General features: G+C 46.6%; 2 protein-coding genes across 2 annotated transcripts in view; one reads left to right on the forward strand and one right to left on the reverse strand.

The window, feature by feature from the left end:
• The window catches only part of LOC146191730 (uncharacterized), a 35,048-nt gene extending 19,729 nt beyond the window's left edge, over positions 1–15,319 (reverse strand). The window contains exon 1 of the mRNA XM_084600368.1: positions 15,140–15,319. Within this exon, the coding sequence (XP_084456494.1) occupies positions 15,140–15,319 (180 nt within the window). The remainder of the gene's footprint in view (positions 1–15,139) is intronic.
• On the forward strand, positions 7,010–13,887 carry LOC146191732 (uncharacterized). The gene is made up of 4 exons (XM_084599721.1): positions 7,010–7,283; positions 8,944–9,085; positions 10,693–10,781; positions 13,666–13,887. Exons 1-4 carry the CDS (start codon positions 7,233–7,235, stop codon positions 13,885–13,887), a joined length of 504 nt encoding a protein of 167 aa, XP_084455847.1. The 5' UTR covers positions 7,010–7,232.
• Positions 15,320–18,838: the final 3,519 nt, after the last annotated feature.

Here is an 18,838-nt window from a genome sequence, read left to right on the forward strand (position 1 = left end):
TCAATTATTAGCCAGAAACTGGCTGACACGCTGCGCAAAGTAAAAACCGAATGGACTGGGCCAGTAATAAGAAGTGCTGGGGGCCAGCTACTGGCACCGACAGGGAAGTGCACTGCCCGGATAGGAATAGGAAACGCGGTGTTTGTTGGCAGCTTCGTTATTCTCCCTGACTGTTGCAAAGATCTCATCTTGGGCATGGACTTTCTGCGTCTTCATGGGGCTGTAATCAGCATTCGTGACAGCGTCGTTGCCTTCACCAACAATCATGAAGACCTTGGTTGTGCGGAAGTACCACTGATGCCCTTACGCGTCGCCAATGAGACAGTGACATTACCTCCGCGATCATGCTCTCTTGTTGAAGTGAAGTGCGACATGGCGCATACCGGCGATGGTATCGCCGAAAGGGCAGTCGCCCTGGTACTAAGCCGAGGTGTTTCTATAGCTCGAGGGCTAGTCAACTTGACCAATGGACAGACCGAAGTGCTGCTGACAAACTTCAGCGACGAGCGTCAGCAAATTCCGAAAGGCACAACTGTGGCCTTTTTCGACAGCATACCAAATGCGCAGCACTGCTTCTCACTGCAACAGGAAGGATCAATGTGCAAGACGCCCGTAACCATCGTCGATGTGAGTCCAAATTTGTCTTCTTCAGAACGGGACCGTCTTTTAGATCTCATAGATCAATTTCGAGACTGCTTTGCTTCCGAATCGCGGATCGGCCAAACGCCTTTGACAAAACATCGAATCATCACGGATGACTCGATTCGCCCGATTCGACAAAATCCTTACCGTGTAGCTCCGAAAGAACGTGCAGCCATTCAGCGCCAGGTGGCCGAAATGCTTAGAGACGACGTTATCCAGCCGTCACAGAGCCCCTGGGCTTCCCCCGTGGTACTTGTTAAAAAGAAGGACGGCAGCTTACGATTTTGCATAGATTACCGCAAGCTCAACCAAGTAACTAAAAAAGACGTGTACCCTCTTCCTCGCATCGACGATTCCCTTGATCGCCTACGAAATGCACGTTACTTCTCATCAATGGACTTGAAAAGTGGATATTGGCAGATAGAAGTAGACGAGAGAGATCGGGAGAAGACAGCATTCGTCACTCCCGATGGATTGTATGAGTTTAAGGTCCTTCCGTTCGGTTTATGCTCAGCACCAGCAACATTTCAGAGGTTGATGGATACTGTGCTCTCGGGACTTAAGTGGCAAACATGCCTGGTGTATCTTGACGACGTGATTGTGTTTTCGGCCACATTTGAAGAGCATCTACGCCGTCTGCTAGCTGTATTTCAGGCCATACGATCTGCGGGCCTCACACTAAAACCCGAGAAGTGCCACTTCGGGTACGAGGAGCTGCAATTCTTAGGTCACGTCGTTAGCCAAGAAGGTGTCCGGCCTGATCCTGAAAAGCTCTCCGCAGTCGCCAAGTTTCCGACACCTACGGACAAAAAGACATTGCGGCGTTTCCTGGGTCTTTGCGCCTATTACCGCCGGTTTATTGCTGGTTTCTCACGAATTGCCTGGCCATTAACTTCGCTGACGCGTGACAATGCTGTCTTTCACTGGGGTGAAGAACAGGAACAAGCGTTTAATGAGCTGCGGAGACGTTTACAGACACCACCTGTCCTGGCGCACTTTGATGACGACGCCCCTACACTGCTTCATACGGATGCCAGCAACGTGGGCTTAGGTGCTGTGCTGGTGCAGCGCCAGGATGGTGTGGAAAAAGTAATTGCTTACGCCAGCAGGACCTTATCTAAAGCAGAAGCGAACTACTCGGCAACCGAAAAAGAATGCCTTGCAGTGGTATGGGCGGTTATGAAGTTCCGCCCTTATTTGTACGCTCGCCCCTTTCAAGTAGTTAGCGACCATCACTCGCTGTGTTGGCTGACGAATCTAAAGGACCCTTCAGGGAGACTCGCGCGTTGGAGCCTTCGATTACAAGAATTCGACATGGCAGTTATTTACAAATCTGGAAAAAAGCACGCGGATGCTGACTGCCTTTCGCGAGCGCCGGTCGAACCTTTCACTATGACCGATGAAGACACTGCGTTTTTAGGTGTCATAGATGACGCAACGCTTTCCCAACAGCAGCGAGAAGACCAGGAATTGCTTCCTCTTATTGATTTCTTGGAAAAACGAACTACCGTTGTGCCTAAGATTTTCACCCGAGTAATCTCTTCATTCTTTATTCGCAACAACGTGCTTTACAAGAAGAACTTTCGCCCTGGGGGAAACAGTCATCTACTCGTCGTCCCATTTGTTCTCCGCAGTTAAGTTCTGCAAGCGTGTCACGACGAGCCAACCGCCGGTCACCTAGGCTACACCCGCACGTTGGCTAGAGTCCAGCACGGATACTACTGGCCAAAACTGCCTGCGACAGTGAAACACTATGTACGTACGTGCATAGACTGCCAGCGCCGTAAGTCACCCCCTGTAAAACCAGCTGGCCTACTCCATCCTCTTCAAGTGCCAACAACACCTTTTAAGCAAATCGGCATGGACCTCCTGGGACCATTTCCGACGTCGACAGCCGGAAATAAATGGATAATTGTCGCCACCGATTATCTAACCCGCTACGCGGAGACCAAGGCTCTGCCAAGGGGTACCGCCGCCGAAGCAGCTCGGTTCTTCGTGGAGAACATTGTCCTGAGGCATGGCGCTCCGGCGCTCATTATAACTGACCGAGGAACTGCATTTACGGCCGAACTTTTGGAGACCGTTCTCCGCCTCAGTGGTACCAGTCACCGTAAAACTACAGCCTATCACCCCCAAACCAATGGGTTGACGGAACGCCTCAATAAAACCATTGCAGACATGCTTTGCATGTACGTTGACGTGAACCACAAGAATTGGGACGAAATTCTTCCCTACGTCACGTTCGCCTACAATACGGCACGCCAAGACACCACTCGTATGACACCATTCAGCCTCCTTCACGGGCGACCAGTAACAACTATGCTGGATGCAATGTTGCTCCCGAATGCCGACACCGACGATCTCGATCAGGACGCCGAGGAAATCGCTCAGCGTGCAGAGGAAGCCCGCCAACTAGCGCGTGTGCGGATCAAGAATCAGCAAGAGCATGATGCACGACGCTACAATCATAGACGCCGACATGTCATGTACGAACCTGGCGACAAAGTGTGGGTCTGGACGCCTATTCGCCGCCGTGGACTCTCCGAAAAACTATTGCGGCGATATTTCGGGCCATATGTTGTCCAGCGACGTTTAACCGACGTCACTTATGAGGTGGTGCCAGACGGGGTGTCGACCTCAAAGCGACGCCAGCAACAAGCCGACGTCGTCCACGTTGTACGCATGAAGCCGTACAAATCGGACTGACCTTGACCCCCTACTCCCTTTTATGCTCATCGGGACGATGCTTCCTAAGGAGGGGGGCAAATGCCGCATAGAAGACGACGCCAAAGATGATGACCGGGCCTCACAAGCGCGAGCCTGGAAGAGAAGGAAGTTGGAGCGCAAGACTCGTCCAGGTTGATTTATTAAACCCGTCCTATCTTTGGGTCCTCCTTGGCGTTCAGTCGAGACGTGACAATATGCTGCGGCCTGATTGGCCGGTTCTGCCAGTTTGGCCAGCACTTTCGAGGTGGGAATCAAACCCACCGAAACGCACTGATCCCGTATCAGAATATTCGGTCGTTTCAGCGATGGTGACGGCGCCGCGCGGCCTGTTTTTGAAGCAGCGAGCCGGCGGTCGCTCTTCGCGGCGCGGGAGACCGCGTTTGTTTGGAGCGTGGAGATGCGAGCAGAAAATGAATATTTTTGCGATTCTAAGATGTGCAAATCGATAAACTCTTTGACAAAGCAAATATTTTGTTCCTACCACGGAGCAAATGAGTAAAATGTAGCGTTTCAGTTCGCTGGGCCGATTTGTAAGACATTTTGACTTGACGACCCATGTGGATTCTGAGCGACGTACTTTGTTGAGGCAAAAATCCACGTCGTCGGTGCATTCATGCTTGCCAATCGTATTAAATTGGGGCTTAATATGGACCCCGAACCTCCACCAGTGTCACGACTCAAGTCACAGGGAGCCGTGAAGGTACACGTAGCCGAGGACCCGAGAATAAGGTCGGCTTGTAGTTCCGATCACAGAGTCCAGCACCAGCGCGCCGCTCGTGCCAACAACCGCTTCGTCGTTGTCGGCACCAAGCACGGCTGTCGCGCGGTGCTAGGCACGTGGCAATATCATGCCATCGTACCTGCCCGAAAGTGCTGCAGTGTTTAAACACCAAGCTGATATGAAACGTATAGTGGTATCTTTTAAGGTGGACGTGCAAAAGAGGAAGCCCTTTCTCTCATTAATAACCGCCTATAGTTCTCCGCGGGCAGATATTCGTTACAGCGGTCGGTCAGCTTTAGTTTATCCTGATTAATCACCATGAGACTCATTGAAAAAAATATATATAGAAACGAAGGATAAGATTTGTAAGCGTGACTTTCTGGCCATATCGCATCGACGTAACGATATGAAATGCGTACAGTCTTCAGATGTATTTTCATTTTTCGACGGGGTGAGCAATGGGGAGCGATATATTTGAAATGTCAACTTTTCGGACGGGGTGAATAATTGATCAGAACAAACGCAGTCATTTATTTACAGATGTCTTCTCCCTACTTGATCATGCGCTTTTCTTCCGGTAGTACAAAGAACACACCACGGGTGTTAATTTCGGCTATTTCATCAAGCTCAAATGACCGTTTCCCTAATATTTTGGACAGTAGCATACGTTTGCCTCAGACTGCTTCATGATATACGCCGAAGACAAAAAAGCTGTTATATAGTCGGTATATGAGCACGTGAACAATATATACACCCGATAGACGCGCTGATATATCACAAAATAAAATGTGAATATCCGAAAAACTGTCGCCTAAAGAGTTTGTCGTCCTTTAATGCGGCATGCTTAGTACACGCGGCAATACCGACGGAGTTTTCACTTTCAAGCTAGCGAATCCATATGCGCGCTCGTATCGATCGTTTATTTTGAAACTGTAGGCAAACTATAGATAACTTCGTATTTATAACTGATTTGACAAACTGCTGCTTATCTAAACGCCAAACATCACACGAACGATGCCGCAACATCAAGATGCAGGCCCGCTTGTCAAAACGTGTGCTATTTGGCAGCGGCGTTATCACCGACTCAGCCGCCATGGATGGATGGATGGATGGATGGAATATAGGAGCGTCCCCTTTGAAACGGGGTGGTAGCAGTAGCTATCATGCTCATTTTTCTCCCTATATCTTAAATATTGATTTAGAATGGTTAACTAAATCATCATTCTATTTACTAAATTTTTTGTTTCTACATTACTAATATTATGTCACTTCTCTGCTTTTAAGCCACCAATCTTCCAGTCGTTTTTTGCTAGTTTCCACCGCCGGTTTATTCACCCCCTTATGAAAATCGAATTTTCCTTTTTACTTCCTTTGTTTTTCCTTTTTGCTTCCTGAACAGCCTTCCTATAGACTTTTCCTTTCTTTTGACTAAAGGAAGTTTCCTTTGAGCTCACCTTGTTGAGACTTTCCTTTCTTTTGACAGAAGGAAGCTCATTTTTAAACTGGCTCTCTTTGGCAATATCAATAATGACCTTCCTTTGTTTTTCCTCAAGTAAAGAGAAAGTTCTCTTTACTCTTTATGCATCATACCTTCTTTTTTTTTTTTTTTTGTTCTTAAGCGAAAACATACGAAGCTCATTTTTCTTTTCAGCTATACTTCTCATTTTTTTTCTTTCATTAGTATCCCTTGCACTTTTTTAACTTCTGAACTTTTTTGAATAAACCAATTATACATTTATCAAAATATACAAAATCGCATTCGTTTCTTTGTTGTGCAAGTAAACATCATTTTAATTTTTTTTTTTTCATTTTATATTAAAACCATGCTTTTTTTTTCACGCGCTAGATCTTATTTTTAGCGCAAGTTTCTTCTTAGTCACCACACAAGGACCAATAATATTCACCACCTTCCTTCCTTTGTCCTTAAGTGTAAAGATAACTTTCTTTTCATTCATTTCTTGTGCTTATTTTTGTGTGTGTGGCATTACTTGGTCTATTTCTTGCCCCTCTGAATTTTTTAAGATAAAATATAACACATTCAAGAATTTTCATACATGTTAAAGAATGCCAGGTGGTTCTAATTCATCGCTTTCGCAGCCCGCTGGTTCGATGGCGATGCATGCGCGAGACGGCATGTACATACATCCGTGACCGCTGCTTCAGCACTCTGACACGGTACGCAACAAAGCTCGGCGCAGGGCTGGCAGGGTTCGTCAGTATTTGCGTCGGCATTGCAGCCTGGCAACACTTGGCTCGCAGCGACGCCAAGGGCGACGCTGTTAGCAAGCGCGGCCTGCTTCCGTCGTGATTTAGTGCACTTCGGTACGGCGCGACGTTGACGTCGCGCAAGTACGCTTTTACCGTGGTGGCATTTCAAGTGCGTTCGACGGGTAGGCGGTTACCGCAGCACCATCGATAACGGCTTCAAAAGCCTGCAGTTAAATGCACTTCACGATGTGCCTAGTACCGGATGTCACATTGTTCACGAAAGTCAAGCTCGTTTACCTCCTATCACAGTTTAAAGACCAGCAATTAATACGTCAGCGACGTCGGTACGTCGGTACCACTATAGTACCACCACGCACAGAAGCCCCCGCAGCCGAGGTTACGAATACTGCTAGTAAAACCAACGTTCTCACGGCGAGTAAAACCAATGAAGATTGACATGCACCACAAGAATTCCGCAGCAAAAAAAAAAGGCGCTGCAGCTGCTTGTGGCAATAATTGGCCTAAATTATTTTGTGTTTTGTTACGCATCACATATTACTACTAAAAAAACAAACGTTTAAGGTTGTTTATAAATTATAAGTTTTATTTTGAAAGTTTGTGAAGTTTGCAAAAATGCATTTAAAAGTTTGCAATGGCGCTTGAGACTCTAGCGCTATCGTTTTCGTGAAAACAGCCAGCGGCATGCTTCACTATGTGTTTCATGACCGTAGGAAGTTGATTGTTCGCGTTCGTTGTGTTCGTCGTGTTTTCTTAGCGTGAGTAGTGCAAATGGCCGATCATGTCTTGGTTAAATGGGCGACCGCTCAGAAGTGGGACGTATACCCTGTAAGAAACCTACAATCAAAAGAACTGCAGGCGAAACTGATGGATAATCCAAAATACTGGAAGATTATTCCAAACCAAGGAGTACTACATGCCCAGTGGAAGGAGGGGTCGTACTCTCCTACGTTCATTCTCGGAGTGGGTAAGTAGTCAAACGTCTCTTGTCTCTTTTCGTATTCGTGTCTTAATAATGTTTACCTGTGAAACACCTTCCTTTGCTACTCGCGGTGAGTCGTGTCGCGAAGTCGTTTACATGCCCGCATTACGACCGCATTGTGTTAACCGGCAGGTGACAGTAGTGCACATGGTGAAAGAGGTAGACAGTTGATTCCGGGAATTGCGTGAAATTAAAACAAAAATGCATAATGAACTGAATTGCGGAAATAAGAAGTAGAATAAACGCGGCTGCTGTCGTTACGTGGACCTGATTCTCCCTGTTTACACAGCAAATGGCAATTCTCGGTGTTTCGTGATAACAGGAGTAGGCTTCCCAATTTGGGCTCTATATAAAAAAAAAAAAAAAAAGAAAAAAAAAAAAAAAAAAAAAAACCAACAACCCTGCTCGCATTGTCGTCTCGGAACGGTGCGGCATGGAGGATGGCAGCTTCTTGATTATTGAAGCTGATTTAGAACAAGTTTTAAAGATGCCCAGGGTGCTCGTTCCGAGACAATTGGTAGTGTAGCAGTGAAACGGACGCTTTCACAGCTGCAGGCGACTGAAGTTTAAGCAGATAAAAGCGTCTAACGTGTTGTCGCATTCATTTACTTTCATATTCATTTGTTTGTTTCTTTTTATTGAAGCGTCAAACATGCTTCTTTTCTTCGCTACCAGCCATTCCTCAGATTTCGCGCAGAGAGAGAAAACTTTATTAAAAAAAGGGGAAAAAAAAGTGTGTGTGGTGGGGAGGCAGTGTGTGGAGTCTCCATTCTAAGACTCCAGTGGCCTGGGCTGCCGCTTTTGCCTGAGTTACCAGCCTACGCTGGGTTGCTAGGTCAGAGCATAGCAAAGCAAGCAGTGATATCAGTTACCAACAGCATAATGCTGCAATGATTTTTAGCTGCCGATGTAAAAGTTGCTCCCAGTGCATGGGGTACGGCCAACAGGTGGAAGGGCACCGCTCTCTCCACTTCATTTTCAATGCTGCCGTTGCACTTTGCCACTACTTCTGGATGAGGCTATCTGCCACGGGATCGCATGCTCCCTTTCATAAAGCTCACGACTGTACATGGGTACAATCCCAGCATTCATGGCCGCATTTCAGTGGAGGTGAAATGCAAGCTGACTGTGTACTGTATGATGTCATTTGCACATTAAAAAAACCCAGGTGAGCCCACCACTACGGCATCCCTCATCGCTATAGCTTAAGTCGCTTGGGGCATAAAACACCATGAACCTACCATAAAGCAGAGTGGCTATGTTTTACGGCATGCGTGGGAGCTCAAACTGTTTTTCTGGAAGTTCATCCTTTGTTTTGTCCACTACTGCTCAAGTGGGCATTCTGCCCACTTGAGCAGTAGTGATGCTGGATGGTGTCAGCTAGCAGTTAAACATTACCATGTCCTTTTATGTGCCAAGGTTTGCTCAAGGGCTAATGTTCCTCCTTAAGAAGTGTTGCTTTGAACCCTAAACAGTGTCCATGCTACGTTTCTCTTGTCAGTGGTCTTCATTTGGTCACTATTTTGCTAATCTCATGTGTGGAACCAGATATCTGCACAATGCGTTATACTGAATAATTTTTGTATGATGCATTTGAGTGCAAATACAATTTAGTGAATAGACCTTGCCACATGTCGTTTTGCAGGAAAGCTGCAGCTGTGACAAAATGTCTAAGCCAACAGATGCAAAAAAGAGAGTCCTGGAGCTTGAGTATGAAGTGGGGTCTGCAAAAAAAAAAAGAACGAAGAAATATAAGGCCGCAAGAGATGAAGCACGTCAGATGCTTGGTATGTGATCGCTTTTTTCTGAAGCCATTGGAATGCTGATCTCCATTGCCATGAGACTGAAATTATTTGCTGTGTCACCAGATGCTACGTAAAGCATAACAAATTCAAGTGCTAACTCTTAAATGAATAAGACCTCTTGGTCTGTAGCACGTCCTAGTAAAAGCACCAGTAAGATTATGTTGCTGCAATAAGGTTCCCCCTACACTGAGGATTAGGATTGGTGTTCCTCCTGTAGTTGTCTTTGCGACACATTATAGGTGGTGTACAGTAGTGCTCAGCTACACCGTGGCGCTGCTGCATGACGCCACCAACCACCATGCTTGCAGTGCACATAGCAGATGAACTGCTGCCACTCCTGCTCTGCAAGCATGCTTTGTTTGTGTTACAGTGACTTGCGTGTCACATGTCATTGCTTGGGATCGGCATGCATCTGAGATTGAGCCTGTTGTCGTATGTGATAGCTGCATGAAAATGCATGGTAAACAAATGCCACTCAAGGTGAGCACCTGTGCTGATTTGTGCTGCCGAGGCCGAAAAACGGGCGCGGGATTGGGTTCCTTTCTGTTCTGGAGTGGTCGGTGACAACGCTCCAGTGAACCCGGAGAGCTGCATTAGGTTCAAACACATTCACGGGGTATAAGTTGTAGCCAGATGGCTGCGGCAGGTCTGTGGTGCTCTTGCATTACTGTGGACGGCGTATCTGAATGGAACCCTTGATTCCCTCAGATTTTAACCTCTGAGTCTCCTGCAAATGATGAGGTGCATCTAGAATGAGCGCAGGAGGGACAGCAAAAAATCTAAATTTGTATGAAATTATCATATGTGGCCTCGTCCTGTCTTGGACCTTGGAATCCTTATGGCATGCGCTTCATTTTCCTGTGCCATTTTGGTCACTTAGGTGGTGTTTTTTTTTTTTTTTCACAACAGGAAATTTATGCTTGTCCAAGCTCTGCACCTGGCTCAGCAATCTGCCTAACTTAACTCGGTCACTACACCATGTTAGCAAATGTCGGCACGAAAGACAGACGCGAGATAGGTGAAGCATGGGCTATCGAGTATCAGCTACACACTCGAGTGTCAGCCTTTGTCCAAATGTATGGCGTATTGCTGCCGCCATACATGTATATTGCATGCTGACCTCTTCAAGGCCCTTGCTACCGACAAACTGTTTCAGGGATGTGATCTGACTAACTTCTGTTAAAGCGCTCACAGCTATCTCGGCATCATCGTTCGCACCCATGAATTCATTCTAAGCAATAGCAGCACCCGTCAGTTGCACTGTAGTTACAACGTCCTCCGCAGTTAATTCAATCCAGGCATTTCCACAGCGAACAAAGAGATCAGAAGTGGGATGTCAGCATTGGCTTCATCAATTGCTATCAGCATCCCCTAGATTATGTACCGCTGATAGGGCGCCTTGAGTGCGTGAGTGATGCCAGTGTCTAGCAGCTAAATTTTGAGTGGCGCATTTGGTGACAGAAAAGGGTTGGTCATGCAGTCTAGGGCAAAGAAAAGGCTTTTCTCCTGTGGTGAATGTTACATGGGCTGCTGCTGCTAGTGATGAAATAGTATGTTTTGTTCCAGCTTTCCTTTTTTGTTTTTTTCAGATGTTGCTGAGCTGGTCAATCGGCTGACGGAATCCGTTAATAATGCTGCGTGTACAACACAAGCAGTTGTGCTGCCAACCGAGGCTCAGGTTAGTTGCTTTAGTCTAGTGTCTGCATGGTTGTGCTCATTACTGCCTTTCTCGATGAAACATTTTAAGGGTCACACAAGAACTTGGTTCTAGCTTTATGATAGCACTGCCACAAGTCATGCACTTCCATTGAGAAGTGTGCAGGGATAGGGAAACGAGGAGCTCATTATCCATGTGAATGAAGTCAGCAGTCACTGAATTCAGAGATAGGCAAGAAGCAATGCTCTTTATGATTGGTTGGCTCTTAGGGTTTAATGTCCAAAGCGACTCAGGCTATGAGAGATACTGTAGTGCAAGGCTCTGGAAATTTCGACCACCTGGGGTGCTTTAACGTGCACCGACAACACAGAGCACACGGGCACCTTGCGTTTCGGCTCCACTGAAAAGCGGCTGCCCTGGCTGGGATGCTGTTTATGAGGCTGGGCTCACAGACTGCATAATTAGTAGCATAATGATATTTTTAAATGAATGTCAATTTGATAGAAACGACAAAAGACAGACAGTGCTATTTTCTTAAATTCATCAAAACAACCATGAAAACAAAATCCCAACTGCTTCCTTTCATTTTAGTGACTGTTACTTCATTCATGTGTATATTGATTTGGAAGAGTTTTTGTGAAAGCTGTAGTGATCGGAAGTGCAAGGTTACTTTTGTTTACGCTTCCTGTTGAGCATACTTCCCTTGGGCTATATCAAAGCCCTTTTCATCAGAAAAGAGATTTCCATTAGCTTGTTTAATATTCAGCAATTTCTTAGGTTATCGATCTCGGAAGGCCATCTTTTTGCACTACAACTCGAATGACGCAGCTGGTGCTCCTCTAATCAGTCATTTTAGCGACTTGGGCCAGTCACCATGGTATTCAAGCTAATGTGCATATAATCCACTTGCACCTGACAGCCACCTGCAATGTCACTCTGGCAAGTCAAAGGCAATTAACCACCATGGTATTGCCAGGAGGGTCTCCTTTGAGAAGGAGTTGTGGCTTCTTAAGCTGATCCAACAATGGTTCAATTTCACTTTAACCCCTTGAGCACTATTATTTTGAGATTTCTAGCTAAAATCGCTTAAAATTACGATATCGTTAAAGGCCCCATTACATGAAAATTTGTTGTCTGTGTTGTGAGTGAAACATCAAGAGCATGGCGCTGGCAAGTGGCATGGCCGAACACACATTCTTCAATGATTTGTGTGGCTTAACGAGACCACATGATATCCAAAAGTTAGGAGGAGCTGCTAACTCCGGTCGTTCATTTGAGGTGGGAAGGTGAAATACGAATCAACATTCCAGTGCTCTTCAATGCTGAGTCAGGCTTGCTACACCTAGGCTACGCAGACATGTTGATACAGCTTGGTTAAAGTAGGTCTTTATATGTTGGGTGGTAGCCTACACTGGTCACATCATACCCTTAAAGGCGGAGCTTAAGTGTCCCTTTAGTTTTTATTTTTACTGCTGGTTTCTATTGGTAGTGTAATAAAAAAGGAGGTATCCAAGACAAAAATATTTGAACCAGAAACTAAGTCAAATGAGCGCAGTGATGTTTATTGCTCATTACGTGAAAAATCAACTGCCCGCCAATAAGCAGCAATCTAGTCGAGTAACATATAGCGAGGTAACTGGAAATGTTTTACAAGGGACGGCCAAGAATGGAAGCCCAGGGGGTTTCATCGGAATGTTGTCAATTTTCATCCACTGACACAGAACTCGCAATAGTATCGTCTGAGCTGTCATCATCTTCGTCGGAAGAACTACTCATGTCATCACTGTTGTCTTCACTTCCCATAACAATGCAAAAATTGGTGTCTGAGCCATCTTCAGATGGCGAGGATGGCAACGAAGAAAAGCTTCTTTCCCGCGATGACGGGCCAACAATGCATGCGTTGCCTCTACCAGGCACCATTTTTCTCATTAAGGCTGCTTAAAAGGCTTTCAAGCGGTAGAACAAAAAGCAGTTAACGGGTCAGTGGTGCCATCTGTCAAATGGCGCATGACCTAAGCCACAGAGGAGCGCTGTACTCACCTAAAACTCTCAGGGGGAGGATCTATCCTGCAGGGACAAGCACTCGTCCAAAATGGCTTGAGGGCATCTTTGCAAGGACGAGCTGCTTGTCCAAAGCGCTTGAGGGGATTATGATTATGAAGGGGGATTATGAAAGCTACCTGTGCAAGCTGGAAACTAAATGTTGCCTCAAAGTAGCACATACAGAGCAGGGAGTGCATGCTTTTGCTAAACCTTCATTGGCAGTTTTTTTAATTGGTTGAGCTTCTGATGTACGAAAAGGATGTTAGTATTTTTAAACAGGAGGTGACAATGTGGGCACTGTGCTCTGTCTAAACTGGCTTTTAATGGCCTTTGCAATGTTAATGATGAGTAAATCCCTTTATTTTCTGACTTAAAATCTGTTTTTTTTTTTTTATTGTTGAAATGCAAGCATAAATTAGGTCTTTAAAAAATCTCTTATTTCTTGTTTTTTCTTCTGCTATAGCAATGCACTATTAGCGCTCAATCCTTTGCGGGGCATTTGGCTAGTTACTTTAAATACATATTACACAATTGTCAGGTTACACTAATAAAAATGTTAAAAGATGTTTGGCCTGATTCAAAATTAGATCAAAACACCGTTCGGGAAGGTGTCAAAAACATCCAATAGTTTTCGTATACCTTCATTGTTGTACATGTTAAAGTACGGCTTCTTGAATGTGTATTTTTACTTGCAAACAAATGACCTTAATTATGCATTTTGGGGTTTCTTTGAATGTTCTTAAGCTGGTCTAAGTTTTTTGTTGTTTGTAAAGCCCCTTCATTTTCTTATTGCATATCAAGGAATATTGTTGTATGTTACAATACTGGTCATAGTACTAATATTTGCTTTTTGTTCTTGCAGGTGCACATTGGCAGCAATATTATGGTAAATCAGCAGTTGATTGACCGCATGAAACTCAGTGCGGGCAATCAAGCAACAAAGTCTGCGTGTAACTTGGTGCGGGTTGTGTTCTCACCCGAAGAACTGGAAGAAAGCTCACTCTATGGCCGTGTCTGCAATGCCCGCAAGGAACAAGCTCCAAAAAAGGCACTGGGCTGCCGAAAATTGGATGCTGTTATCTAAGTCCTCAAGCTCATAGCCTGTGCATGTGATGCAAGAGCATTCTGAAATATTGTCCAAACAGCTGACTTTTCAGTGATGGTCAGGGCCATAATGCTTGCCTTAATGCATAATGCTGTGGTGCCTGCATGGCGCTCACACTTGTCCGTGCTCTGTATATTTAATTTACAAAAGCTAAGGAAGGCTGGATGGACTCAAGCTTGTTCATTGCAGTCATGCTTCTAATGTTTTTTTTTTTCTTTTTGCAGCCTACACCTGCTTGCTCAATGGAGTACTAGCCAAGGTGGTCACCGGCAGTTGCGCAAGTTTGCACTGGGATTGTGGACAGTGATCCAATTTTTTGTCGCAGGGTCTTCGAAAGCAGGCCTAATTGCAAGGCCTAAACAGAGGAAGTACATCTATTCAAATAAATATAAGCTCATACAAACAAATGTTTCAGTCTAAACCTACTTCCTTCGAACATCCACCAAATATCCCATAGTCATCGTTCCTTCGAACTTCCTTTGAACCAATAATTGGCCACTGCCTGTGAACTCAACTCAAACTGACAACGGTCTGTTCCCTGGGAGCTCAAAGGAAATTCACAGGAAATTCACAGGATGGTCAGAGAAAGTTAATTCACTGTGAATTCAAAATCAGTAGCCAATTCTCAGTTCAGAGGAAGTTGCTTCCTTCTGACTTTTTTGAGTTCACATTGAACTCAAAGGATGTTCCCATTTTTATAAGGGCCCGGCCACTGTTATCTCTAAACCCCAGAGCTTCAGGAAGAGTGATTGCGCCTGCATCAACTTCCGGATGGATACCATTACATTCGAGTATAATATGGTCAATTGTTTCACTGGAGTTTCCACATACAGCACATGCGTCATCTCCATTGTTAAATTTCTTTTTGTAGCTGCGTGTTCTAAGGCACCCTGATCTAGCTTCAAAAAGTAGGGCACTGCCTTTTGAGTTATCAAAGAAATCTTCCTTCCTGATCTGCATTTTCCACTTTCGGTATAATTTCACACTCTGTTTCTTTTCCATCGAATTTATCCAATTTTTACCTTCTGTGTTTTTCACAGAAGGTAAAGGCCATGTCGCGCTGCCGCCGCGTCACCTATAAGAGCTGGGGCACGCGGCATGCTCGTAGAGCTCGGTTAAAATGGGGCTTAATGTCTGTTTCGGGTGTTCCTTCGCGTAACGTGCATTTTCAGTGGCGACATTCGTAAATATAAATAAAAAGCGCCGAAGCTCAGTCAACTAACTTACATACCTGGCCACTGGCGCCCAGATCGTCGTCATCATAAGGCAGGTAGCTGTTCTGTGCCCACTCCTGCTGCTGCTGGTGTTCCTGGTGCTGGAATGGGTAGAAGGAGTGCAGTTCTTGCTGCGCCGCGAAGCCAGTGTCGTCGCAAGGTACGTAGAAGGCGTCCGGGCACATGGACTGGCGCATCGTGAAGCAGCCATTCTTGGTTCGAACTTCCCGCCAAGGCACGAATGAGCTTATCTGTGCGCAGCGAAAAGAACCAATGAAAACAGTGCGTCGAGCTTTCCAAAGCGGTGACTGGGCCTAGGCCTGTGCTCTGCTTGCCCTGGCAATAATAGCTGTCAGCCTCGTTCACAGCGTACCAGAGGCGCACGCAGCAGCAATTACCATCTGGCTGCACCTGCTAGGCTTTAGAAGAACAGAACGCTGTAGAATCTACATTCCTCCGATTTCCATGCAAGATTTCCCCTGGCCTGGTTCTTGGCTCTTCTGGGGTGAAATGCTTGGGGCCAAAACTGTTGCTTAAAAAAAAAAACAAAAAAAAAAAAGGGGGGGGGGGCACATATGGGCTTCTGCAGCACGAGGCGGACTTATGGTTGTCCGGTGACGGAACGAATCACTGGCCCATCGGCGCAACATTTGGATATGTTGCGCCGATGTATGTATGCTTAGGTGGACAGCAACTGTTTCTAGGGAGATGCCCGCTTTGAACAACAAAAGGCTCTAGAGCTGGACAAGTGGACTGAACTAAGGCTTCCATGGCTCGCAGTATATATTGCGCGATGTCGTGGACCATACCAAATATACTGCCGTCCGCATCTGCAACAAAAGTATGGCGTCGATAAATTGTCCCTTTTCTAGGATACGAATTACGCAGTTGGCACCACATAAGCGGGCGCGCAGTGCTCGTGTATCGACAATCTAGTCTAAGCGCTCCCACGAGGGATTCTTCAAAGCCAACAGCTGGACAAATACTCGTCTCGTGGGGCGTAATGATTCTAAAGGAGAAATGTAGGTTAAAAAAAAGGTGAAAGGTAGATAGATACCTTTCACCTTTCAGTAAATGCTGTAATGCGCAGTTTTCTATTTCCCCGTCACAACACTTTCCCTTTGACTTCTCCAGCAGTTAAGATAAATGCTTGCGGGATGTTCTCTCTTAATTCCTGTGCGCCGTCTGAATTTTCATTCGGGCACAGATGATTATAGACGCTTTACTCGGGCATGGACGGCGTCAGGTGCGAAAGAAGGCATGCTGTAAGCACAAGCTGCCGCGGAAGTGCCTGGCCTCCAGAGCTGGAGGCTTTCTGCACTGAAGTGCAAATTGAAAGTGCGATTGATGGGTGGCAGCGATGCCTGCATATTGTCTTCAATTGTACAAAACTTGAAACAATGCAGTCGTACGTACTGTGATGTTTCGCACTTTCAAATTTCATACGTAGAGACTGTGCTCGGGTGTATGCATTGCTAGCACCGCGTCAAGAGGACTTGTACAGAAACTGCGGTCGAACTTCCTACGTGCGGTAAGTGACTAAAGACCACGTGTACACATAGTACACCGGTCAGCAGCGCTCCTGTAATGAGGCTCATGCCGTATAGGAAAAAAAAAAAAAAGCTTGATTGTAGCCTGGAACCTCGTAGTGGCTTTATAGGTGACGCCGATGAGAACGAATTTTCAAATTTTGTATATTTACCTTAGTGAATATCCACCCTTTCGTACCGGTTTGAACAGTGAGCAATATCGTACGTCGCTTTTGCAGTGCAAATAGCGCGAAGAAAAGCGCGTTACACAAATTGTGTCGTAATGCTTAGTGAGTGAGCCGTTATCTCTATCCCCTTCTGGTATCGTGGCAAGATACACTGCGTACGACGGTATCTTCCATCGAATGGACGATTTAACTAACAGACAGCGCAACAATGTGCAAAACCATTACGAGCCCACTGTTTCCCATATTCCGCGATCGAAGATAGACCGACATCGTAGCGCTGGATAATACTTTTCAGAGCATCGCGAGGAGCATGTAAACGACATGCCGTACCAAACTCGCTTTCGCTTTTTACGACAGCCATCTGGCAGCCTTGAAAGGGAGCCTTCAAGCGAATCGGCTTCGAGTCATAGGAAGATGAACGTTTGCGCGTATACCCAGGACATTTTTTTTAGCTACAAAGATTGTAGTAGATATGCCGATCTCGTTATTCCAGGGGAAGTGGCTACACAGATAGCATTTTTTAAAGGACGAGGAAAAGGAGCTCCACGGTCCTTTTCCGGGGGTGCGTAAAGGACGAAATGCAAGACTGGTTCACACCTGCTGCTGGAAGATGAATGCATCGGCAGTCGTGCCGTGGTATGGGCCGTAGGCCTCATCAGGCTGCGGTTGCTGCAGCTGCTGTTGCTGCCAATATAGCGCCGTCGCCGCAGTTGCTGCCCCGGGAGATGCGGCGGCTGCGTAATAAGCGCCCGTGGTGACCACGTCCGCGAGCTTGGCGGCGCCGGCTGGAGAGCTTGTGCCGGGCGCCCCGCGATGCTTATGACGATGCTGCTGCTGTTGTTGAGGATGTTGGGACGGCGGTGCGGACCCAGGGCGCTTGTCCCTGCACATAACCTGCACGTAGCCGTGCAGCGCCGTCCACGGGGGCGCCTCGCCACCGCTTCCTGCCTTGGGGCCTTTGCCGTGGCGTCCTCCGGTGGCGGTGGGCAGCAGGTAGTCGGACGAAGGCAGCTTGATGGTCCACTGGCTGCCGCGCCCCGGTTGCATGGCTGCTGCTGCTGCTGCTGCTGCTGCGGTCGCTGCTGCGGTCGCTGCTGCCGTTGCGGCGCACCGAGAGGACCGCTCCGAAAGCCGCAGTGTCACGCGCCCGCACCTGCCGCGTGCCAACGCGCCGATGCCCGCGCACCACGAGCTATCGCGATGCTGGTACCAATGAGCAAGCTTCTCTGGGGGGCGCTCCTCGCGGACGTAGTACATGCTCGCGCTTGGGCCACTGTGTTGCCGAACTGACCCCAGAGACGAAGATTCTATTTCCTTCTTGCGGGCTGCTTAAAAAAATAAATTTGGAAGTTTTCTTGCGCCCGAACGAGATGATGCTTGTTCGTTGAGCGCTCGTGAGGGACCCAGAAGGTGATGGTACCTCGTGACGGGCCCCTATCTTGTATGGTTGAGTCAGCTTCCCTCCATGTTTAGTCTTCTGCTTCTTTATCTTCGAAGTTCCTGATGAAACCTTGCTAAACCTACAGTGGTGACCAAGTAGGCGCGTGTGCGGCATAAACTTGACCACTGTTTGGGTTAATTGTTTATCTCATCCTGCGACTTCCATAGCTTGCTAGCTGCTAACTGCATCGATTGATGACTCGGGTCATCTTGTGTGTCAGCGTGCATAGGCTCTTTATTGTCAGGGTAACATCCGAGGGCTAATGAAACTATTTAGTGCGCCAACTGATACGTAACAGCGTTCTTAATGTGACCCTTGTAACGAGTTTCAGTCGTGTTCGCACCACACATTGACCACAGGGAAACCGCGCTTCTCCTGAATAGCGAGTGCTGCAAGAGGGCCCTTGTTCATACATCGTTTGGCATGATAGGAACGTTTTTCATCGCTGGTGACATTTGAGGCAGTATTTTTTGTGTACCCGTGTAGGGACGAACGTTTTCTGGAAACATATGTTGCCGGGCTAGTTGGTTTTGAATTTTTAGGTTAAAACACGATATG

Source organism: Amblyomma maculatum, chromosome 4 (assembly GCF_055883805.1).
Source record: "Amblyomma maculatum isolate TAMU_Amacu chromosome 4, ASM5588380v1, whole genome shotgun sequence".
NCBI lineage: Eukaryota > Metazoa > Arthropoda > Arachnida > Ixodida > Ixodidae > Amblyomma > Amblyomma maculatum.

Bases quoted from the DNA above. Each gene is read 5' to 3' on its own strand.
- LOC146191732 (XM_084599721.1), top strand. From the start codon at position 7,233: ATGCCCAGTGGAAGGAGGGGTCGTACTCTCCTACGTTCATTCTCGGAG. The intron at 7,284-8,943 runs GTAAGTAGTCAA...GTCGTTTTGCAG, and splicing joins TACGTTCATTCTCGGAGTGG to GAAAGCTGCAGCTGTGACAA. The intron at 9,086-10,692 runs GTATGTGATCGC...TGTTTTTTTCAG, and splicing joins TGAAGCACGTCAGATGCTTG to ATGTTGCTGAGCTGGTCAAT.